Below are 21,271 nucleotides of genomic sequence, written 5' to 3'. Positions count from 1 at the left end.
ATAGAAAATTGTTTAAATGACCATAAAGTCGTATTAGGAGAATTGTTTTGGTTGAATATATTTGCTGAGTAGCAGATTTACAGAGTTTAGTGCGTGCGCGGTTACTGACCCAATGTTTTGACGTTTTTATTCTTGTCTTTTTATAATAAACATTGGAACACGTCAGTTTGATCTAACATTAGGTACAGGCCAACAATCTTTTTTTTTCTTTTTAATAATTATTAACATTTATTAAAAAAACTAGCAAATATATAGATAAACAATAAGCAAAAATAATAACAGCTTATCAAATACATTATATTAATAATACTTGGATTTAATACTCGGGACTTAGCTAAGCGATGTGATAATCAGGTTGAGTTTATTGTTCTCCTTACACCATAAAATACTATTAACTCAGGTTAATATAAAGTATAATGCAGCAAAACTGTTAAGACAACTGCTGCTCATTCAAAAGATTTTACTACATGCTTATAGATTACCTTCATACTTTTAATATATTTGTTCAGGATATTAAAATTTAATTCAAAGGTGTAGAAACCAGTCTGTTGTGACCTATACCCCCCCACTTATAAACAATCATTATATATCGACTCATTGATAACCCTGCATGCCATACTGCAATAAGATTTGTAGAGCATTTTTACAACTGAAGAACAGACTTAATAGTAACTTTAGTGGTTAAAATGAAGCACCCTTTTCAGAAAACAGCACACAAACAGTTTGATCCAAAAGGTTTTTATTAGTCATCACTGAAAGATGTTGACAATATCTTTGTCAAGCCAAGGAATATTGTTTTCATTGCATTTCTCATATAAATGACACCAATCCTTCCACAGAGGATGGTGAACATCTTAAAATACAAGGGCCAGTGCGTTCCTATCAAAAAGAGCCTTTCCCTTCACTCTGCGCTGACGATGAAACGCGCTGGCCTGTGCACGAGTGTGTATGAAAATGATTTAATAATTATGTCCGGCAGAGAGACAGTGCGAGCCATTGAAAGAATGTGGTCACTCCTCAATCATCGTCGACTGTGGGTGTGATGGTCACCCCTCTCCTGATCTGACCCCATCCGATCAAACTAGGGAAGAGAAACAAGTCAATGACTGCACAAACTGCATTCATGAAAAGAGGAGATGTATAAATAAAACATGTTTCTGATCTTAATGTGCATGATTCATTGGTGCAAATTATTCCACATAACGAACTTAATGTGCTCACCGCCAATGTTTCTCCACTCTGCGACTCAAGGCGATCTTCTCCCCCACCTCTGTGCACACAGGGTTAGTAAGCACGATCTTGGCCAAATCAGCTTTCACTGCGCTCACACGGCCTCCTGTTGACAGCGAGCCAATGTTTACCATCAGCACCTCATTCTTCGACAACTTCTGAACCTGTTGGTCAAAATATGAAAATCAGTATGATAATCCAAAACTAATAAGCATTCAAAATAATACAAAAGTACAGTGAAATCAAAGCATCAGCGGTGTTAAATCAATTAATTGCAATAAATCATATTCAAAATAAAGGTGTTTGTTTTTGCAATATTTGGCCAAGATTTAAAAATCGAATCTGTGGGTGCAAAATTTTTTGAAAATTGCATTTAGAGATCTTAGCAGAACATATAGAAAATATCTTCACGAAACATGATCTTTACTTAATATCTCAATGATTTTTGGCATAAAGAAAAACTCATAATTTTAACCCATACAAGGTATTTTAGGCTATTACTACAAATATACCTGTGCTACGTATGACTGGTTTTGTGGTCCATGGTCACATGTCTCTATGCATTTATATACAAGTCTACATATTAACATGCATAGTACAGACACATTCTGTAAACAAATCTGTATTTTGGATGCAATTTGTTGCGATTAATAGATTTGACAGCACTATTATTATATAAAAAAAAAACAAAACCTAATATGTGCATTACTTCCTACATATAAGCTACAATTCAAAACGTATTTTGTGGTGTAAGAAAAAACCCCCCATCAGCTTCAACATCAATACACAACTCCAACACAAACCGATTCTGAAAATGTCTTAATCAAATGCAATGTAAGACTCCAGCGACATTTGTCCGCATCAAATGTAACAAAGTCAATCAAGTTTATCAGCCATTCGGCAGTTCTCTTCTAACTGCACTTGCAATGAAAAATAACTATTAATCTTAAATCTTTTTTAACTCTTTTTAAAGAATGTACACAAAGCATTTTTTTTTTCAAGCTTTGCATTGTAAACTATCTGTCTCGGTAAGGCTATCAGCGTCACTCACATTAAATCTTATTTAACATTATACGCACATAAACAGCAGGCGAGTTATTTTTTTCTGTGGGAGTTCTGGCTTCTTGGCTGACAAATGACTCGATGCATGACATAAGAAGCACCAAAAACCCAAAATCGGGGCGCTCTCATGAAATATATTTTTGTTCCAAAAACCCATTGATCTGCTTCACGTGATGTGACATGTGATAACCCCCCGAAGGCGTATAGGTTAGTTTCACAACAAATATATCCTATTTACAGATTTTCAAAATAACGACCACTGATGGCAGATGGAGTATTCTGACAATGTCCTTTTCTGGCCCATAACAGTGTTATCTTATTTGGCAGTCAATGGGACAGTCACAAGCCTCCTGGGTTTCATTCAAAATATCTTACGTTCTGAAGACAAACAAAGCTTTATACAGGTTTGGAATGATTTTCATTTTGGGGTGGAATAACCCTTTAAAAGTGGACTACATGAAACAAACTCGGATCATTCTAAATAATGGTGAAAAACAAACAGAGTTACCATTTGTTTTAATACTACTACTACAAAATCTTTACCTTGGCTGCCTTCTTGTCACCCTCAGTGCGCACACCAAGCAGCCTTCTTAAAAGGAAGTACGAGATCTCAAGCTCTGTGAAGATTTCAGGAAGAGCCCCCACAGCTCCGAGGACCTGGCCCACCATACGATCTGCTCTGCACAGTGTAGGGTCAATCTTGGTGCCAACACCTGCAACATAGAATGTGTGCAACATACAATAAATAAAATCAATGTAACAATAACAAACAACTACAAGACTGTGAGAAGTCTGCATACCAATAAGGCCACCAGGAGCAGCATACTGGAGGTCATTATGTTCAGCAAACAGGGAGACAATTTTGGAGAAGATAGGTTTGCACATTAGTTTCCCTTCATGGTCCTTAGAAACAATACCTGGTCTGACCTCAATCTCCTGTCCAACCTTGAACCAAAATATACACAGAAGAACAGCATGAAAAGATGTACAGAAATAGCAACGGCAAAGCAGAAGCCTGATAGTCTGACAATGAAAGTGCTTTAGGAATTGTGGGACTGCGGAAAAATGCTTGGCATAAATTGGATCAAATCAAAAGTTACCTTCAGGACTCCTTTGAGGATACTTCCTCCAGCTACACCACCTTTCAGGTCATCTACTTCACAGCCAGGCTTATTGACATCAAATGACCTGATTACTGTGAGGGGGAAAAAAAGAACATAGTAGCTCATCAAAACTTTGCTACAGAGCACAGCGAGTCCTCTCGAGTAATATTGAAGGTCTCTTACCAATAAGGCGAGGCTCAGAGGTGAAGTCGCGGACAGGCACGGGGATCTTATTTACAATGTACTCGCAGACAACCTCGATGTTGTACTTGAGCTGGGCTGAGATAGGGATGATTGGAGCTCCCTCTGCTACTGTGCCTGGTGAAAAATAAATCACACAGAGAGACACTATTATAATGTGGACAGTTTATCCATCAGTCTGTACAGAATACAGTATTTGTTGGAGGTCTTGACAGACATATTCACTTTCATTATATGTTTAAAAAAAAGATTTATTTAGAATTAGATCAAATGCAATAGTAAAGATTTTATGAATGTTACAGTAGATATCTATTTCAAATAAATACAATTGTATAATAACAATAACGAGAAGAAATGTTTCTTGATCTAAGAAAATCTGCTTAATCTTTTGACATTTAAGAGGTCATGACATGCTGGAAGTTTAGAACTCAAAACTCTCTCGTCAGTCTAAAAACAGATATTATTGAAGCTGTCTGCCAAAACCACAGGTTCTGGAACGTGCCGCTTAATGACATAATAGTGTGACTAAACTCTGCATCTTCAGAAGATCAACACCTGTTTTTACCAAATTTTAAAACCATCCATTTCCAGCTAACATTTGAGCCCTGTTGAATGGATTCTTAAATAGCGCTGATTGACCAAAGTGTTTATGCGCTCAACGGATATGACTGTGATTGGCTCCGATGATCATCAGATGCTCCTGAGTGTCTACACTTTTGACAACACTTGCTTCTACAGCGCTGCCCACTGATTCACACACGTAGCGTAAATAACGAGACGCCTACGTAGGTCTACACAAAAAGCAAACTTAAAGTCCAAAACATCTCTCCTTTCTTGATTTCATTTCACCCTGGAGTAGTTAAAGACGGCACTATTCAATGAAGGATTGAGTAATGCATTTTTAACCTGCAGGCTGTCAAACACGCACAACTGTTAGCTAGTGAGTGTCTACTTCAGAGTCTACAACCCTACAGCCGCCTAATGCATCTTAATTATGATGTTTTTGATGTGAAAATCTTAACATTATAAGTGGAGATCACTTCAAAGACAAGGAGGTAAGTTCAAATGCAGTTCAAAATTAATAAAAAAAAAAAAAGAAAACCAACATTAACATCTGAACAGTAGCATGTACACTTCTCTCCGTTTCTTATTTGGCAATGATACGGTTATGGTCACCTGTTCAACTACCAGCAAATCCATAACAATTCAGAACAGCATGAAAGCTAAAACTCTTACCCTGCACAAAAGCCAGGATCTGTTCATACTGCTCCTTGGCCTGACTCTCTTTCACCAAATCGATTTTATTCTGCAGAATCAGTATGTGTTTGAGCTTCATGATCTCAATGGCAGCCAAATGCTCTGACGTCTGTGGCTGAGGGCATGATTCATTGCCAGCTGAAAGAGTAAAAGAAGGTCATTAGATAGTACAACACGCTAACAGCTGTGTTCATTACTTGCAAGACAAAAACCACTACAGGTTGCAAGGTAAATACTCACCGATTAGGAGCAGCGCAGCATCCATGACAGCGGCTCCGTTTAACATGGTGGCCATCAAAATGTCGTGACCCGGGCAATCCACGAACGAGACATGTCTAAAAAGACGAAGAATAAGGATTTATGGGGAAACTAATGCTCGCTATGTGGACCACTGTACAAGGACTGAACGTGGAGATGGAATTCAGAAAGAAATAACATCGATCCAGCTGTTGTCGAAGTGGGGCACAGCAGTGGCAAAAAAGCCTTTTATAAAGTGGCACCAAATGTCAATTCCTCTAAATCTTTCTTCTTCAGACTTGCCACAATTTGGTTTAGCAAAACCTTGCCATAGAGAAAAACAGTTCAGCGGATGACATCAAAAGCCGCTATTGTGAACTTGCTGCTCCCCTTCAAGAGCAACACACACACACACACACACACACACACACACACACACACACACACACACACACACACACACCAGACAAAACCATTGTCGCTTTGCATTGCATCAGCTAAAAGCCATCGACTCTGGATGTGACAAAACGACTGTTGCAAACCCATTTGCAAGCTCACATGATTTACTGCATATACTTCATGCATTTTTGTAGGTTTACTATACCTTTATACTACTGTAAAAAAAGCCTACCAAAGCCATGCATACCAGATAATTATTTTATTAAAATGGTATAAATATATTAGATTAACTAACATACCTGACTAATTTAAAGTTGCCTTTGGTGCCAGGAATGTCTGTGGGGAACTCATCAGGTGTGCTGCTGCCACAGGACCTGTAACACTCCGGCCGTGGACAACTCGGATCATCCAGTTTATACACCTAAATATTTAATTGAATATAAAACATAAACATAATTTGGTCAATGCATCAGAAATAACACTTCACATTTATTTAGAAGAAATACCTTGTAACAACCTCACTTAGAGGAAAAAAACCAAAACATTTTTTCCTAAAAAGGGAAGCTGTTTTTTGTTGTTGCAAGCTTAAATTGAATCAAATCATTGCTACTGTTAGCTTCTGACTCAGAGTGTAGCTTGCAATAATGATTTTGAGAGAGATTAGCCACCAACGCGATTACCTTAGCATTAGCATATCCCAACTTGATTGTAATGTTTCTCTCAAGCTCGTTTTTGAATCTGACAGTGTGAACTCCAGAGATGGCTTTCACCACTGTTGATTTTCCGTGGGCTACATGACCAATAGTTCCTACAGACAAATAAAAAGGCATTATGAATTGCTTTCAAACTATTTTCACACGAAAAGAGGCACAAAACTGTAAAATGAAATCTCACCTATGTTTATTGTGGCTTGTCTGCTGATGATCTCTTGGGACAGAGGAGTTAGCTTACTCACATCCTATAAGGCAAAACAAATTTGTTAATGCTAATCGTCAAGAAAAGGGAAATAGGGCAAGCTTTTTCATGTGCAAGTTTAGGGGGAAAAAAAATCAGTAGTGACAAGCGTCAAACCATACTCCAATCTGTTCATGAGTAAAAACTACTAGTTAATAAATAAATACCTCTCCTTTCAGCAAAACTAGTAAAAAGCCTCCCTTATAGAAAAACAAGTTTCCCCCCTCAAAAAAGGAAGCTGTGCTTTGCTGTTGCAAGCTTAAATTGAATCAAATAATTGCTATTGCTAGATTTTAATTAAGAGAGTAGCTTGCAAAAATTGTGAACTTACTTTCAAATAATCAATAAATACGTCACAGTAAGGAAAATTCATGAAAATGGTCTGCAAAGAATACGTTACAACGACTTGACATAAGGGAGCATTACATTAAACGTCAGACGTACAGAATTAATTTAAATAGAAGTACGCAATATTAGTACCTAAATAAAGAAGCAAGTGACAAATTATATTAAACTCAATGACATTTGGGTTTCACAACATTTTCATATAATTTCAACACGGGGTCCTTCTCCATCCCCGAATGAATCATGTGGTGAGCTTTCACCGGCACAGCTAACAAGCACGCCTGCTATCACCAGGCAGTACAAAACCATTTAACTCGAACTATCGATAGATTTAGCGCTTTTAAAACACGTTATACTACAAATACGTACAGAAGATGAAGACTTACTAATGTACTAAGGTCTTGTTTAGAAAGATGAGGCTGACCCAACGTTGTTCCAGACTCGTCGCCCGCCATCTTGATAGAAAAGGAATGGAAGTATGACCAAGCAAACGCCTGACCGTTTTTTACAAACACATGTATGGCATTAAAGCATATCCTGTTAAACTATTTTGAAGTGCTTGATATATAAATATATATGGAGATCTATATTTCACGATTACCTGGCATTAAACCATAAGATAAAATGGATAATTTCAAACTCATGTGTTTAACGGCGCCCTGAGGCATGGGATGATGCAATCAGTTTCTATAAAACCCAGTGAACCCCAAGACGGAGAGGACAGACCAGAAAAAAACATCCTAGATCATAATGAACATAAACAAACCTAAATTGCCAACATGACCAGAATTTACCTAATGTATGATTAACATCTACAAACTCGAAACACGTTGGATTGACGCCGATAAAATCAGGGTCCGTCTTATCATTATGACGTCACACGTTTTGTAGTTTTTAAATCTATCTATCTATCTATCTATCTATCTATCTATCTATCTATCTATCTATCTATCTATCTATCTATCTATCTATCTAATAAGCGTCATAAGTAAATGACTGCCTCATAAAGAGACGTATGTGTAATTAGTCTAAGCATAACATTTTGATGTTCCCATGCAAACACATAGATCAAAGTCAGCTGTTTATTCTGAAAAAAAACAAACAAAAACAAACAAACAAAAAAAAACTTCAATATGGGCAGTGCAGACTTATCTTGTGTATAGCGGTGATTTTTTTTTTCTCCTGCATTTTTTGTAATATGTGTAATACAGTACTCTGAAGAATACTGTTTTAGCAATTTACAACATTGTTGCCCTTGAGGGATCAATAAAGTGAAGGGAAAGGTAGTTTAAAGCCTGCATTGAATCACAGACATCGAAAACAGAATGATTAGCTGTAAGAAAATGTAGAAAAAAGTATTTGCCTTACTATAAATATAATATAATACAAAACAGGAGGTTCCTATGTTCATAAGGATTAATAAGGAAAGTAAAAGTCAAATCTTAACATATACCACAACTTATGTGCCCTAGGTAATTTTGACATCTGTGACAGTGAACTAAAACATTGTGTACATGAAGGCAGAGAATATTGACACACAAACTCCAACATTTCCGTCCGACCGACAAATGTTCGGGAAATGACGTCAGTGCAGACAATAATATGGCGTCTACGATCGCTGTGGAGGCTACAGACAAACAACATTTAGCGATTCAGTCCAAATAACACTGGTTTATTGTCACCCAAAGACGCCAATGGACAGCATATCTCCGTCGATAATGAGATATCACAGTTAATTTCTCTGGTCTTTGTCTAACACCAGCACTCCATGTCCGAAGGACCTCGGGCTCCCTGGTCGAAGCGGGGTTGCGTGGAGTCGCATCGCCGAGGTAAAACCCTTCTGGAATCGTTTCATGTCCTACAAAACGCTGTCCCGCTTAATAACTTATTAATGTTAGATTATTGTAGCCGAAGCGGCAGATTTGTCACATGTGTAGTGGTTGACATTCGTTGGGACGTGTCAGCCGTAATTACTGCCTGTGTCTCTCATGTTGACCTAGTGAGCTCCCTAGGTAGACAGCATGTGTAAGCATCATATTCGCGTTAGGCGTTCGTTAGGATTCAGTGACTATAAATGCTGTCTAGATAGACTTCTCATTAGGTTTCAAGCCACCGCAAGTCCAGTCGCTCGTAGATAGTTATTAAGATTTTAGAAACTAAACAATAGCAACAACTGCGAAATCCAAACATGTTGTTAAGAAACGCATAATACAGTGGGGTTTTTTTGGAATCAGTCAAAAGCAGTTTTTGTGTTTCGTTTACTGAGCGTCTGAACACGAGGTCATTGAAGTTTAGAGGATTTCAAACCCAGTTAGGTTGAACACTACTGAAAACTGAAACATCGCCAATAAATTATGGTTAAACATTTATTATTTAACAGGAAGACAAACATTTCTTTAAACAACTTCCCAGAGAAGTCTATCACAATGTCAGTCAGTAGAAAGCTGCATTTATTTGTTCGAATACAGTACAACTGTTATCGTGAAACATTATAAAAATCTAAAATAACTTAAATAGATTTTTAAAATGTAATTTTCTTGTGATTCAAAGCTGAATATTCTTCATCATTACTATAGTCTTCAGTGTCACATGATCCTACATGAACCACTGTGCATATATATATATATATATATATATATATATATATATATATATATATATGTATGTGTGTGTGTGTGTGTGTGTGTGTGTGTGTGTATATGTAATGCGCGTGTGTGTGTTTGTGAAAGAAGCCATGACTTAAATAGAAAGTTCAAAAGAATACAATTTATTTAAAATATAGTCCTCCATATATAACATTTTTACTAATCATTTTTTATTTGATCAATATTTTTGCTTTCTTTGTCAATATAAGCATTCATCTCTTTCAAACTAAATTGTACTGACTTCATGCTTTTAGTGAGCTTATGATCAGTTTTTAATTGTAAAACAAAATACGACAATGAAACATTTCTTGGAAATTCCATTTATTAGTTTTCTTTTTATGTCTAGAATTTGTGAATGTAACTTTTACACTGTCTTGTGTACAACAAAGTGTCCTTCACATATATACACTTGCTCAGCCTTGTAATTAAAAAAAAAAAAAAAAAAAAAAGCCCCAAGGTTTTTTATTCACCACATCAGGTGTTGCTCTCTGTTTTCTGAATGAGTAACATTTTATGTGTTCTTTTTACTCTTTAGCAGAACATTTTCATGTGTGCGTTAATGTGGAAATGACATACTAACTACACAGAAATTAAAATATACATGTGTATTTATCAGAATGTGGATGTTATCTCTTTTTAGAGCAGGGCAAATATAAGCAGAGGAAATGTGAACGTCCCTTCAGCGCAGTGAAGCCGACAGTTGGCCAGGAGGCCTCTAAAAGGTAATATTACAAAATCACAACCCTTTACTTTTCCACAAGCCACATAACTTGCTAAGGATACAGTGTATTTCATGTCAATTTTATATTTAAAAAATTGGTGTTGTTTTCAAGCCAGGATATCTTACAATAGTCTATCAAATTCTGTCTCCATTTAATTGTAATTGTTTCCTGTTTGCACACAGTCGGACATTAAATTGTTGGTGCATCTTTGGTATTTTAGCCTGTTGGTAATTTTAACATTATTGTAATGATTGGGGCTTGTTCGATTTGTCATTTAGGTGAATATCTTCAGAATTTAATTTCCTACGGACACAAGAGGTACTGTCCTCTGATTGGCTCGGACACCCCCCTGTGACATGCCCGTGGCCAATCAGAGGTGAGTGTGCTGTGTGTGTATATGTGTGCAGTAGAGGGGGAGTGTGTGGGGGAGCTTTGAGAGAGAGTTTGGCTTTCAGCAGCAGAAACTGAAGTGCTGAGGTGTGAAAGTTCTTGAAGTCCTTCCAGGGGCTTTATTAAAGTCTGGCATGTTTTTTTCACTAACTATTATTCACTAAAATACAAATATAGTTGATAAATAGCTTGAGATGCTGTTTAGTTCAATGAGAATGTAATTATGCATAGTTTTATCTTATTTTAAATCAGTTGTTCACCCCCAAATTAAAATCTTATCATTTATGCTACATTCAAAGGTTTGGGGTTGGTATTATTTCTTTTCTTTTTTTTTTCTTTTTTCCTTTTTAATAAGAAATCCCTTATGCTAACCAAAGCTTATTTTATGTCAATTACAGTAAAAACTATAATATTGGGAAATAATACAATTGAAATGTTTTTATTACAATTAGAAAATGTTTTAATTTATTTCTATGATTGCAAAGCTGTATTTTCAGCAGCCAATTACTGTACACTTTCAGTGCTACACAATCCTTCAGAAATCATTGTAATTTTCTGATTTGTGCTCAATAAATATTTCATATTATTTTTAATGTTATAAACAGTTGTGCTTTTTCTTAGAAAAAGAGAGACATTTTTTTCAGGATTTTATGAATAAAAATTTATTTAAAAATAAAAAATCTTTTGTACCATGAATAAATGTCACTTTTGATCAATTGAATGCATCTATGCAACAAAAAACCCCAAAAGACCCAAACTAAACCCAGACTTTTTAATGGTGACTAATTCTTCAAACTTTCATGACATTTACATTAATGTACACAAATTTTAATATTGTGGCCAAAAAAAACACTGAGAAAACTTTAAAAATATCTTCTTCTTTTTTTTTCTTCAAAATGATAGGTTTTCATTTTTGGTCGAACTGTCTGCCACTTTTTCCCATCGTGTTTAATGATTTCAAACTCTGAGACGAGACAAATAGTCTTATTTTTATCGAACACCTGAGAGAAAGCAGTAAAATGTTTGACTCTCCATCACAGTTATGATCTTTCCAACCTTGCAGAGATGACCGGCTGAATTGGAACATATCGACTTGCCTTGACACGTCATTTATACGAGTGTTTGTGTCTCTGCAGGTGCCTAATGGCGGGGGATGTGGAGGTGTACCTGTCCCAAGTGCATGACGGCAGCGTATCGTCGGGCTTCAGAGCCTTGTATGAGGAGCGACTGCTGCTCGATGTCACGCTGCTCATCGAGGAGCACCACTTCCAGGCGCACAAGGCTCTGTTAGCAACGCAAAGCGATTATTTCCGGGTTATGTTCACGGCCGATATGCGGGAACGCGACCAGGATAAGATTCACATGAAGGGGTTGACGGCAGCCGGGTTCGGTCACGTCCTTCGCTTCATGTACTACGGTTCTTTGGAGTTAAGCATGCTCACGGTGCAGGAGATCCTGCAGGCTGCTATGTACGTGCAACTCACCGAGGCTGTAGAGTTCTGTTGCTCCTTTCTGCTGGCCAAGATCTGCTTGGAGAACTGCGCTGAGGTCATGCGCTTGCTGGAAGACTTCAGCGTCGGCGTGGAAGGCGTGCAGGAGCAGCTCGATGCGTTTCTGCTGGACAACTTTGTGCCCTTGATGGCGCGACCGGACTTCCTATCTTATCTGAGCTTGGAGAAGTTGATGGCGTATCTGGATAGTGACCAGCTGAGTCGATTTCCGGAAATTGAGCTTTACGAGGCGGTACAGGCCTGGCTGAGACATGACCGGCGGCGCTGGAGACATACGGATGCGGTTGTGCAGAACCTGCGCTTTTGCCTCATGACTCCTGCCAATATCTTTGAGAAGGTAAAAGTGCTTCCTTTTTCTTTGTGTCATAAGAGAATACACAACAAAAAAGGGATTTTTTTTGCATTCGTTTTGATTACATGTGGTTTTCTGAAAACATTTTATACTATTTTCTATATTTACTATTTTCAAGAAAACTACTGGTCCAACCACAACAAACTATTTTTCTTACCAAATATTTTGAGTTACCATTTTCAAGGTGAAAAGTATAAAAAAAACAAAATGCCATGAATAGTTAATCTGTGTTTTTGGGGAGTTGTACAACATGACCCTTAACAGCCTGAACTAATGAAGCCTTGCCAAATAATCATATTTTACATTTACCTTTTACATTCAGTCATTTTGCAGATGCTTTTATCCAAAGCGACTTTGGATAATCTTAAAGAGGCAAACAGATAGAGTAATACCAACCTCAGGCACTGTTCAAATAGGTAAAATTAACAGGAAATTTCTGTCATAAATTACCCGCACTCATGTTGTTCCAAACCCGTAACACCTTTCTTCATCTTCAGAACCACAAATTATTTTTGATTAAATCCTTGAGCTTTCTTATCCACCAGAGACAGCAAAGCAACTACTAGTAAGAACATTGCATAAAATAGTCCCCGCTGACATCAGTTTTACAAAGCTATGGGAATATTTTTTTATGCTCAAAGAAAACAAAAATAATGACTTAATTTAACAACTTTATTAAAATCTTCTGTGTCAGTCTTCAGCATGCGAGCATGATATTACAACAACACATGCATAGCTTCATGCAATTAAATTATTAGTAGTTGCTTTGCTGTCTGTGGAGGGTAAAAAAGCTCTAGGATTTTTTTGACAGAATTTTTATTTTGGTTTGAATTATGTTACTAAAAGGTTATCCCAAACTACTCAAAGTTTACATTTAAAGAATTGTGTTCTTATAATTGTTCCATTATGATCATTTGCAGTTTTTGTGAAGATAAGAAACTTCATGTCATTGTGTCATGTCATTGACCTCTGTTTCCTTCTCCCTGCACAGGTGAAGACATCAGAGTTCTACCGGTATTCCCGCCAACTGAGACTAGAAGTTGACCAGGCGCTCAGCTACTTCCATCAGGTGAATGAACAACCGCTTGCGGATACCAAGTCCAACCGCATCAGATCGGTGAGACCCCAGACTGCTGTATTCCGTGGAATGATTGGCCACAGCATGGTCAACAGCAAGATCCTCCTCCTCCACCGGCCCAAAGTGTGGTGGGAACTAGAAGGCCCCCAGGTGCCGCTCCGGCCCGACTGCCTGGCCATCGTCAACAACTTTGCTTTCCTGTTGGGTGGTGAAGAACTAGGCCCGGATGGAGAATTCCACGCTTCTTCTAAGGTCTACCGCTACGATCCCAGACAGAACTCCTGGCTCCGCATGGCCGACATGTCCGTTCCCAGATCTGAGTTTGCGGTCGGCGTCATCGGGAAGTATATTTACGCCGTCGCAGGCCGTACTCGAGACGAGACGTTCTATTCTACGGAGCGTTACGACATTGTCGAGGACAAGTGGGAGTTTGTAGACCCGTACCCTGTAAACAAGTACGGTCACGAAGGAACCGTGCTCAACGGAAAGTTGTATATCACTGGCGGCATCACTTCCTCTTCCACCTCGAAACAAGTATGCGTTTTCGACCCAGGGCGAGAGGGAGCGTCCGAACACCGTATGCGGCGAACGCCTATCCTCACCAACTGCTGGGAGAACAAGTCAAAAATGAACTACGCTCGTTGCTTCCACAAGATGATCTCCCACAATGGGAAGTTGTACGTGTTCGGAGGGGTGTGTGTGATACTGCGTGCCTCTTTCGAGTCCCAGGGCTGCCCTTCGACGGAAGTGTACGACCCAGAGACCGACGAGTGGACTATTTTGGCTTCGATGCCTATAGGACGCAGCGGACACGGAGTGGCAGTGTTGGACGAACAGATCATGGTGCTCGGGGGACTTTGCTACAACGGTCATTACAGCGACTCTATCCTCACTTTTGACCCCGAGGAGAACAAATGGAAAGAGGACGAGTATCCCAGGATGCCTTGCAAACTGGATGGACTGCAAGTGTGTAGTTTGCACTTCCCAGAATACGTTCTGGAACACGTGAGACGCTGCAGCTGAGTCTTTGTAACTTCTGGACAGTTTAGGAGACAAACGTTTACAGGTGTGACGAGTAATACTAATACTGTTGAAGCTTTTAAAGTGTAGGCCAGTGCTTATTTAAGAAGAAAACTCCTTTTTAGGCTTTCATTGTAGAAGGAAGGTTTGTTATTTGGTCTGTAAAAACGAATACAGATGACCTTTTTGCTCATACGTCTGACTCATTGCACTGTAATCATCCTGTAGAGCACATAATACTCTTCATGTTTCGCCACATTGTCTTCTATATCCCTTCATTCTCTTCACAGGAAGTCATGTTTTTATGCGTGCGTATTTCCACAACGAGTAGTCTGCTGTGAGCGGTTAGAAAAAACGAAAAGGAGACTAAGTGAAGTGGAGGAACTCGTGACAAAAAAAAAAAAAAAAACAAACTTCCCTGCCCCTTTTTTCTTTGACATTTACTAAACTAAGAATGCATTTGTGCTGATACTAGTGATGTTGTAGTGGATAATGACTGTAATGATTGTAATCTTGACGATGATGTTGACAAGCATTGCACTCGTATAAGGGCGTATATTACTGCTCTACAATAACACCGGTCCTCCACTGCTGACTGCAAAGGGTGAAAAGGGGACGGCAGAGATTAGGGGACACGTAGTTCCCGCTTCTCCAACCTTTATTAGTTGTGCTTATGCTTATTTTCAACTTATTTATTAAAATGGCAAAGCATTGCCTTGATCCAATCCGTGTAATGTAATGAACTGCTTTTTCTGTGTGTGCGTGTGTGCGCGTGTGTGTGTGTGTGTGTGTGTGTGTGTGTGTGTGTGTGTGTGTGCGCGCGAGTGTGTCTCATTTTGTTTCACCAGCAAAGGGCTAAAGCACATATGCATCTTGTGTTTAATGTCTAATGAAACACTAACAGCAGTTTTGTAAGTAAGGCATCCACTATGTATTAAAATCAGTTGTGGTTAAAGGGGTAGTGCACCCATTATATGCATCAGTTTCTCACCCTTGTGTCGTTTCAAGCCAGTTTAAATGAAGATATTTTAAAGATGTATGTTTATTGTTTGTCTGTGCAATGACTCAGTGGGGTCCAAACGAAAGTTGTTTTGTACTCCATTGACTTTTATTGTATGGATAAACAAATTTTTGTTCTGCATTTGGAACAACATATAAATCTTTTCCCTTTTTTTTTTGTTTGGGTAAACTACCCCTTTAAGGTGTTTGCTGTTATGTCATTTCCTGTTATGGACGTCACATGTGATGCTATGTGTTTTTCAGAGTTCCTGGTTGGTTTGTACTTCCTCAAACACTAACTTTGAGCTTTTGTCTCTTTTGTGTGACATTTTCCATCCAAAGTTCATGTACATATAGATGCCAAACTGGTCTGTGAGGGTCAAGATGTAACAATCGGACGCAGCGGTAGATTTTAACCTCGTCTTGTTATCCTTTAGCAGAATAACAGACAATTATTCCACTATTATAATAATAATAATAATCATCCATAGCCCTGTATCTTGTTCTTGAGAGGAGTATAATCAGATTTGCGAACTTGTTTATCAGAATCTGCTGGTTCACTGGTATTTGAAGACTTTGTAATTAATTTCCAGAAATAAATGTTCATACTGTCCAGCTCTGAGTCTTCTAATTGAATACAAGCACCTGCTTCTGTTTTTGGGTTTAGCGTGTATTTGTCTTCTTTAGACATCAGCATCTTATCCTGTGGGTTTATCCCTGTAAGAGGATCCAGCAGCAGGACGGGACGGGTGCCTTTCTAAGCCTTTCTCCACAGTGCGTGTCGCCACGTCTGACAGAAGAGCAACACGCTGCTATATTGAGAAAATACGTTCCTGTAGCTCGGAGTAAAAGCATGCTGGTAGCAATGACATGGTTGTGGGTTCAATTCCCCAGGAACTGTGTGAGCTGATAAAAAATTAGGATTAAAAGTAACTGTTTGCCAAGTGTGTGAAATAGAGGAAAAAAAGTGTGGAAGTTGTTTCGTGGGCAACTTTGGTTAAGGGGCCTAAGGTCTTTTGGGAAGGGGAAGTCCTCTTTTGAAATGAATTATAACAGCATTAACTTTGCTGACTTAAGCCTCATGTGAGATTTTCTTCCTTCCAATAATGAACACAATTTAATTTAATCCTAAATATTAATCTCGCCAGATATACTTAAATAAGAGTTTTGCTATTATAATGTTCTTGTGCAGTATTTTTTTTTATTGAGATAATATGAAATCCACTTCTGCCTCTTAGTACTAAAAGGTATTAATTATGGCGATTATTTATTGTAATCTGATGTCCCCAATGTGGTTAAATATCACAATGTAATTTAATATATCTTTATTGCACCTTGATGTCTTGGAAATGTCACATAATGGAAACCTTACCTGCACCAGTTTCAATTGAACTAACATCTTCATCTTGGACTTTCTGTAGAGAGAACATTTATATACATACATAAATACATTTTTAATATATATATATATATATATATATATATATATATATATATATATATATATATATATATATGTTTTTTCCTCTTTTTTCATGATTCTGCACTGAATTTGACTTTTTAGTCCTAGAAGGTTGACCTTCAGTTTTGGACCACAAAACAACTCTTTATTTATTTATTTTTTTCATATAGCTTTTTGTAAAACCACAGACAAAACATCTGCGTAGCTTAATTTCAGACCTTTCAGATATTTGCACAGCTGCGTCTGTGTTAGATACTGTTTTGGACATTTATTTTTGTAGTCGCTTACGATTTATTTTCTATCCCGGTTTGTTTGACTTCAGTGATATATGATCCGAAGACGCTCTGTTGTCTTGTTTGTCACGGGAGTGTCTCGATTTTCGTGACTGTAATATTTATCTGATCAATGGTTTTGATAAAAAAAAAAAACCCAAACAAAAACCAAACAAACAACAAAAACTAATACTGTGTAATCAAGCAACTGTTCAAGGGTAGATTAGAAATAAGCGAGCATGCTTGTACTTAATGCTAAATAACATCAGAAGATAAAAGACTGAACAGGACACATTATTACACATCGCGAAGATAAAGGTTATGTGTCGACTCTTCTGACATGATAATTATGATGCGATATAGTGTGTTAAATGAAAGGATACCACTTACTGAAGCTAAAAGGCACCTGATTTCCGCTTAGGAAAAAGGGCTGTGATTCTCCCGACGCGCACGTGGCGCCGTGGCTTAGTTGGTTAAAGCGCCTGTCTAGTAAACAGGAGATCCTGGGTTCGAATCCCAGCGGTGCCTTTTGGAGGCATTTCGTTAAGCTCTTACTGTCAGGCTGACTTAACATTAATTATAATGTATTATCCCCCCCCACCCCCACACGAAATGAAATGAAATTTCTCTCAGGTTTGGCCGTTTTAATGCCGGCCTCTGTTTAGGGACACACATGGCTACAAAAAAAGCGATCACCCAGTTTAAAATGTAGCTTACTTAACCCGCAAAATGCAAACCATTTTTCATCATTATGCAATTATGAAAATGGCATAACGGTAACATGTTACCACTGTTTTGATCAACGGAACCTTAAGTAACTTTACGATATACATTGCAATAATGTGTTACATGCACATTATTATCAAATCTCCAAACCCTTGTTAAATATCTGATCCTTGTCAGAAAGTGTAAATAGTGTCGGCTTGTTTCTTTCAACAACATCAGTTTTTTTTTGTATGACATGAAAAGAACTTTTTTTGCAGTGGTGTTTGTGAATTCATAATCAGGTACAGCACGCCCTCTGGTGGCAAACCCTCAAAAGTTATTTCGAGTTTTATTATGCACGCAGCCGGCGCGACGCTTTCATTATTTGACTTTTATAAATTTATTTTCCAAACAGGATCACTGATATAGTGATTAAAAGTTGCCAACTTCGTAAAACTTAGGAAAAGCATTCACCTTAAAAATGCCCTTTCACATCTTTACGCATCTGTCTACAGTATGATTAATTTCATAACCGCTAACATAAAACACATAACTGTAAACACTGTGTGTGTATATTTTTAATTTAAATAGTGATTAATTTGAAAAATAAATAAATAATTGGATTAATAGGACGACCAAGAATTACAGGCATGGCTCTAGAACACCCAATAAATACTACAAATATTATACATCATATCTGCTCACGCCACCATAACCGCATACATTCAACTAAAATAATTTTGCTAACTCACGATGAACTGCATCGAGCGGGTAATTCGACAAACGTGGTGGGCGTTGCTAAAAGCACTGAACGCTGAAATCTTCAGTCTGTGTTCAGCGACATCAGGAATCAGATTTCAGTCTTTTTGTTTCCTCACAGCGAAATAAACCCGAGGCTCAGCTCCGCGGTAAGTGCATGCCGAGTACAAACCAAACCAGTGCAGAACGCGCTGTAAGTTATTGTTCGCGGCGGCATTAAGCGACGCTTCTAATGTTCGTCGTGAACGCTTTTGCTTTGAACGCTCCCGAACCGAGTCGCGTATATTTAAATCACGTGATTCATTCGCCCAACTTCTTTTGAAGGACTGCGGAGCGCGCAGCTCTAAAGTGCCAGGTCGAAATTTTAGCTTTGTTTAATCTCACGTACTTGCAGAATGTAAAAAGAGTTATTGGTGTATTCTACAGGGAGTTAAACGAAAGTCTGTTTTGAATTCTCGTTCACCCACCGTGACGGTTCCCATAACGTTACCACATGCTTCGGTTATTTTTTGAGAACCACGCAGAATAATAACATTCTAGGAACGTTGTGTTTTGTAACAAAACAAAACAGTTCTTTGTAGAACGTTACAGTGGGTTATAGCAACCTAGAACGTTATGTGTTTTATAACCAAAAAAACCCCCACAAAATATATTATAATAGACACTTTACATATTTCGTGTATCAAATGTAATAAATTAATGAGATAATTTCGTCTCAGAAAAATATTAATAACAATGAAAGATGATCACAGCACAAATACACGTTTGTTGTCACGTTTTAGTTAAGAAACACCCAGTAATGACATTATAAAATTGTAGCTTAAAAATATTTGCATTAAGTATAGTATGAGATTAATCTGGCTTTATTATTTTAAGGTTTGTAACTATTTCCATTTACAGTTGTGACAAGGAATAACCGAACTCTGTTTATTTACTTTTTTTTACGAAAAGGCATGCAGTTCCTTAGAATGAAAAATAAAGTTTTTGAATTAAAAAAATAAATAAAGTGAGTTCACTTTGCTTTTCTCTTTATGAACAGATGGCAAATGAAGCAAAACCTTGTCCATGTGATATCGGGGACAAAATCGAATATGGAGGCCTTGGAGAGGAAGTTCAAATCCAGCACATTAAAGCTTATGTGGTGAAGCCTCCAGCGTCAGAAAAGGCCATAATTGTAATTCAAGACATTTTTGGATGGCAGCTCCCAAACACTAGATACATGGCCGATATGCTCTCAGCCAATGGATACATGTAAGTATCTGTTTTATGTTCTTTAAAAATGTGAAAACGGTTGCGGATATCCCTGATCTTGATTCTTTTGCAGCGCTGTATGTCCAGATTTCTTCGTTGGAAAAGACCCATGGAATCCATCTCACGACTGGTCGACATTTCAGCAGTGGCTTGAGGACAAAAAGCCCACAGGCATCAAAAAGTATGAGTTCTAAGTATCTAAATGTTCTTATCTGACACAACCGTGAAAAAACGAGACTATGTAATCCTTTCACCAGGGAAGTGGATGCTGTATTGAAGTATCTGAAGGAGCAGTGCGGTGTGAAGCATGTAGGTGTAGTGGGCTTCTGCTGGGGTGGCGTCGCAACACACTACATTGCTCTTCAGTATCAGGAAATCAAAGCTGGCGTCTCCGTCTATGGTAGTCCATTTATTGTGCCTTCTTGAAAAGATCAAAGACTTGCGTTCAGCAATACAAGAAATTGTAAATATAAACTTTCTGTTTTACAACAGGCATCGTTAGAGAGCGGGAAGACAGGTTTGATCTCAAGAGCCCAACCCTCTTTATCTTTGCTGAAAACGATCAAGTCATTCCAATTGATCAGGTGAGACCAGGTCAAGGACAGGGTTTGAGTTTTTCTACACATGCTATTGTTTTATTAATGCCACGGTAAGGATTATGTTACACGGATATGCTTTATTTAATTTCCTGCACCCACTGAATGCTTCACTTTCAGGCCAAACTGCTCAATTTAAATATAATCCGTCTTTTATAAAAATGTATTTGTAGTATCCTATTATAAATACAGCATAGCATTTAATCTAACTTTTTTTTTCTTTGAATATCAGTTTTAAAAGAATAAGAAATGGGGTTAAATGCATTCTGAATCCTTTGTGTAAATGACTAAACCCGCATCAGGGCTATAAGCTTTGCACAGATAAAGAAACAGTTCTTCCAAAAATGGAGGAATTGAGTGTGAGACCAGTGCTTTGTTCTCTTTTGATCAAGGTGACTACACTAGAGACAAAACTGAAGGAAAAGTGCACTGCCGACTTCCGAGTGAAAATCTTCCCGAAGCAGACACATGGGTTTGTCCATCGCAAGAGAGAAGACATTAACCCAGATGATAAACCTTTCATAGAGGAGGCCAGGACCGATATGATCAACTGGCTAAATAAGTACATGTAAACGGCAATGGGTTAAATTAACCGAGATGATGGTTAAACATTCTCTAATGGCAAAGTCTAATGATAAAATCAATCATTGTGTTGACATTAACGTGTAATGCGCCTACACTTTGCTGTTGTGTGAACGTATTTTTGAACTCCGCTCAAGAT

General features: G+C 37.9%; 3 protein-coding genes and 1 non-coding gene across 5 annotated transcripts; 3 read left to right on the top strand and 1 right to left on the bottom strand.

Annotated features, from left to right (window-relative positions):
* Positions 1 to 722: 722 nt before the first annotated feature.
* Positions 723 to 7,293, bottom strand: eif2s3 (eukaryotic translation initiation factor 2, subunit 3 gamma). The gene is made up of 12 exons (XM_043226364.1): positions 7,175 to 7,293; positions 6,384 to 6,447; positions 6,170 to 6,297; positions 5,789 to 5,910; positions 5,094 to 5,188; positions 4,833 to 4,991; positions 3,579 to 3,713; positions 3,393 to 3,487; positions 3,093 to 3,237; positions 2,836 to 3,005; positions 1,222 to 1,394; positions 723 to 1,081 (listed from the first exon to the last, which is right to left on the bottom strand). The coding sequence occupies exons 1-12, from the start codon at positions 7,241 to 7,243 to the stop codon at positions 1,018 to 1,020; spliced, it is 1,419 nt and encodes a 472-aa protein (XP_043082299.1). The 5' UTR covers positions 7,244 to 7,293; the 3' UTR covers positions 723 to 1,017.
* A 1,075-nt stretch (positions 7,294 to 8,368) lies between these two features.
* klhl15 (kelch-like family member 15) lies at positions 8,369 to 16,120 on the top strand. Of its 2 annotated transcripts, XM_043226829.1 has the most exons (5): positions 8,559 to 8,617; positions 10,074 to 10,155; positions 10,434 to 10,531; positions 11,682 to 12,393; positions 13,400 to 16,120. In XM_043226829.1, exons 3-5 carry the CDS (start codon positions 10,512 to 10,514, stop codon positions 14,507 to 14,509), a joined length of 1,842 nt encoding a protein of 613 aa, XP_043082764.1. In that variant the 5' UTR covers positions 8,559 to 8,617; positions 10,074 to 10,155; positions 10,434 to 10,511; the 3' UTR covers positions 14,510 to 16,120. The 2 variants fall into 2 exon arrangements, with proteins under 2 accessions (XP_043082763.1, XP_043082764.1); XM_043226828.1 differs by lacking the exon at positions 10,434 to 10,531 and having other exon boundaries at positions 8,369 to 8,617.
* Positions 16,121 to 17,693: 1,573 nt separating this feature from the next.
* trnat-agu lies at positions 17,694 to 17,767 on the top strand. Its single transcript has one exon. It is a non-coding gene; the product is annotated as a tRNA-Thr (tRNA).
* A 935-nt stretch (positions 17,768 to 18,702) lies between these two features.
* cmbl (carboxymethylenebutenolidase homolog (Pseudomonas)) lies at positions 18,703 to 21,206 on the top strand. Its single transcript, XM_043226663.1, has 6 exons — positions 18,703 to 18,852; positions 19,743 to 19,954; positions 20,028 to 20,135; positions 20,212 to 20,354; positions 20,447 to 20,538; positions 20,943 to 21,206. Exons 2-6 carry the CDS (start codon positions 19,743 to 19,745, stop codon positions 21,120 to 21,122), a joined length of 735 nt encoding a protein of 244 aa, XP_043082598.1. The 5' UTR covers positions 18,703 to 18,852; the 3' UTR covers positions 21,123 to 21,206.
* The last annotated feature ends 65 nt before the right edge of the window (positions 21,207 to 21,271 follow it).

Source organism: Puntigrus tetrazona, chromosome 24 (assembly GCF_018831695.1).
Source record: "Puntigrus tetrazona isolate hp1 chromosome 24, ASM1883169v1, whole genome shotgun sequence".
NCBI classification, from domain to species: domain Eukaryota; kingdom Metazoa; phylum Chordata; class Actinopteri; order Cypriniformes; family Cyprinidae; genus Puntigrus; species Puntigrus tetrazona.
Note: the sequence above shows the minus strand (reverse complement) of the source record. Positions and strands in the feature narration are given on the sequence as shown.

What these genes read in the sequence shown, in the direction of transcription:
- eif2s3 (XM_043226364.1), bottom strand. Translation starts at nt 7,243, where the DNA reads ATGGCGGGCGACGAGTCTGGAACAACGTTGGGTCAGCCTCATCTTTCT. An exon ending in AACAAGACCTTAGTACATTA is followed by an intron (nt 6,448 to 7,174) that starts GTAAGTCTTCAT and finishes TTTGCCTTATAG; the next exon opens with GATGTGAGTAAGCTAACTCC. An exon ending in CTCTGAGCCTCGCCTTATTG is followed by an intron (nt 3,488 to 3,578) that starts GTAAGAGACCTT and finishes TCCCCCTCACAG; the next exon opens with TAATCAGGTCATTTGATGTC.
- klhl15 (XM_043226828.1), top strand. Translation starts at nt 8,557, where the DNA reads ATGTCCGAAGGACCTCGGGCTCCCTGGTCGAAGCGGGGTTGCGTGGAG. An exon ending in CGTGGAGTCGCATCGCCGAG is followed by an intron (nt 8,618 to 10,073) that starts GTAAAACCCTTC and finishes ATCTCTTTTTAG; the next exon opens with AGCAGGGCAAATATAAGCAG. An exon ending in CTGCCAATATCTTTGAGAAG is followed by an intron (nt 12,394 to 13,399) that starts GTAAAAGTGCTT and finishes CTCCCTGCACAG; the next exon opens with GTGAAGACATCAGAGTTCTA.
- cmbl (XM_043226663.1), top strand. Translation starts at nt 19,743, where the DNA reads ATGGCAAATGAAGCAAAACCTTGTCCATGTGATATCGGGGACAAAATC. An exon ending in CTCTCAGCCAATGGATACAT is followed by an intron (nt 19,955 to 20,027) that starts GTAAGTATCTGT and finishes ATTCTTTTGCAG; the next exon opens with CGCTGTATGTCCAGATTTCT. An exon ending in AAGCCCACAGGCATCAAAAA is followed by an intron (nt 20,136 to 20,211) that starts GTATGAGTTCTA and finishes TCCTTTCACCAG; the next exon opens with GGAAGTGGATGCTGTATTGA.